This window comes from Echinops telfairi, unplaced genomic scaffold (genome assembly GCF_000313985.2).
Source record: "Echinops telfairi isolate 266 unplaced genomic scaffold, ASM31398v2 ScPeMD7_70;HRSCAF=299, whole genome shotgun sequence".
In the NCBI taxonomy this organism is placed as follows: domain Eukaryota; kingdom Metazoa; phylum Chordata; class Mammalia; order Afrosoricida; family Tenrecidae; genus Echinops; species Echinops telfairi.
In genome coordinates this window covers 60,810,764-60,813,151 of record NW_022103968.1, presented here as the reverse complement: position 1 = coordinate 60,813,151, position 2,388 = coordinate 60,810,764, and the positions used below count along the sequence as shown (strand labels likewise).

Genomic DNA, 2,388 nt, shown 5'->3' with positions numbered 1-2,388 from the left:
TGCTTGATCAGAGGATGTGCACTGGTACAGATGGGAACTGGAAACACAGGGAATTCAGGACAAATGATCCCTTCAGGACCAGTGGTAAGAGTGGCAATACCGGGAGGGTGGGGCGAAGGTGGGGTAGAAAGGGGACTGATTACAAGGATCTACATATAACCTCCTCCCTGGAGGTCGGACAACAGAAAAGTGGGTGAAGGGAGACATCGGACAGTGTAAGATATGACAAAATAATAATGACTTGTAAATTATCAAGGGCTCATGAGGGAGATGGAAACGGGGAGGGAGAGGGAAAATGAGGAGCTGATGCCTGGGGTTCACGTGGAAAGCAAATGTTTTGAGAATGATGAGGGCAACAAATATACAAATGTGCTTGACACATGGATGTCTGTATCGATTGTGATAAGCGTTGTATGAGCCCCCATAAAATGATTAAAAAATAAAAATAATAATTGGCTCAAGTGTGGGAATGATTGTGAGGATGGCGCAGGACTGGGCAGTTTTGTTTTGTGCATAACATCGTTATGGGTCAGAACTGACTTAATGGCACCTAAAAATAACAAGTTATTGATCTCTGATTCCTATCAAAATTACTGAATTTCTGCCTTTATAGCTTCACCTGACAGGAAAATAAGAAATGAATAGTCTGCCCTAACCCCTCATCTGAAAGAAATGATATTAGGGACAAAATAGGGACTCCAACAGGGTGGTTTCAAGTTCATGTTTTGATTGTCATTTGGATGATACAACAGTATGTGCAATAAAGAGATCAAGAGGTCTCTATTCTGAGCAGGAGTGTCCTGGGGAGATTTGACTTCTGAGCATAATCCGCTGGTCCTAGAGAACCCGTTGTCCTTTCCTATGTCCCCTTACTTATTTTCACAGATTTGCATAAGATCTGGTTCACCTTCCCCGTTTACAAATTGAAAAGCTGAGGCTCACAGAGATGACCTACCAGAGACCTACACCTGGAATTGGCATTACTGAGACTCTGGACACCTCGTTTTTCAATAACTTTTATGTCAGGGACCCCAACTCAATCCCCATGCTAAAGATTACTGGGGTGAGACGCGCCGGCCTTCCAGCTGTCATCCCAGGGAGCTATGTCAGTGGTTCTAAGTGTGGTCTCCATATAGCAGCACTGGTATCACCTAGAAGTGGTTTGGAGGCAAATTTAGGGCTCCACATCAACCCATTGATATGAAAAATGACATAAGTCTGAGCTTTAGCAAGCCCTGGCTGGGATTTCCATGTACACACGGGCTTGACAACCACCAAGCTATGTGCCCATTGAGCTTTGCCCATGTTGAGCATCAAATCAAGACACCTGGGTCCAGTGTTTCTGCCTCATATTTTCACCTCATTATTTTTTTTTAAAAAGACAACAAACTGCTCTGGTTACCCTAGGTCCTCTGTTCCCCCAAGGGCACAAGCCCACATCCTCCAAACCCAGACTTCAAGTCCTACACATCTCCCTCACCCCTACCCCACTCCCAGTCCTCCACCAGCCTACCTCATCTAGTTTAGTCTGCCGGCAAGGAAACGGAAAAGTGAAGCCCAGGGGAAGTTTCTTAGGCTTCAAATCTTGAGTCTCCATGAAATCAGACAGACAGTCAGCAATGTATTCAAACAGCTGCAGAGAAGAGACAGCAAAGGACATGGGATGAGGCATGGGTACTTGTCTGTGATGCCCAGGTGTCCCCACTTCACAGGAGCTTGAGTACCTGGGATCCTTTTCCTCGGGTGAGTTCACTAGCCAGTGGGTCCTCATTCTCCATCTGGACCTCTGGATTCCCTTCTTCAGTGACTTGAACCTTCGATACTCGAACTTTGGGTTCTCCAAGTTCCAGAACAAGAAACTCTCCTTTTGCTATTCAAACAATAAAATACATAAAAGGACCGTTCATTAAGAGTCTGTGATATGACAATTTCCACCAGTTGCTGTATTCCAACTTGTGTGTCAGAGTAGAAATGATTTTCTATGTTTTGGAAATATGTCACCCAGGTTTCCACTGAGGCATCTCTGGATGAATTGAAGCCTTCAACCTTTTCATTAGCAGCTGGACGCACGAAACTGGCCATAAAATGAAAGTCATTAAACTTCACAACCACCCTATGTGCTTGGTGTCATGACCCCGTTTCCCAAGACTCAAAGAGGGTGATCATTCATGGAAGCAATGGCAGTAAAGGACAGAGCCCAGTGTGAGTCCAAGTCTGAGCCCGTCGCAGAGGACTCTGCTGCAGGAAAGGAGCGCACTAGTCTGGAGAAGACGCAGTGACCTCCCTGTGCAGGTGACACTAGCAATGGGTTTTGAGGGTGAGGCAAATCCAGCCACAGGAAAGAGAAGAAAGCTACTCCTGCCTGGGAGGAATGTAGGTAAAGGTATG

At 45.7% G+C, this 2,388-nt stretch overlaps 1 protein-coding gene across 1 annotated transcript in view; it reads right to left on the bottom strand.

The window, feature by feature from the left end:
* The window catches only part of LOC101660130 (hexokinase HKDC1-like), a 73,528-nt gene that overhangs the window by 61,196 nt on the left and 9,944 nt on the right, over positions 1-2,388 (bottom strand). The window contains exons 3-4 of the mRNA XM_045291680.1: positions 1,725-1,870; positions 1,514-1,633 (exon numbers count right to left, since the gene is read on the bottom strand). Coding sequence (XP_045147615.1) covers positions 1,514-1,633; positions 1,725-1,870 — 266 coding nt within the window. The remainder of the gene's footprint in view (positions 1-1,513; positions 1,634-1,724; positions 1,871-2,388) is intronic.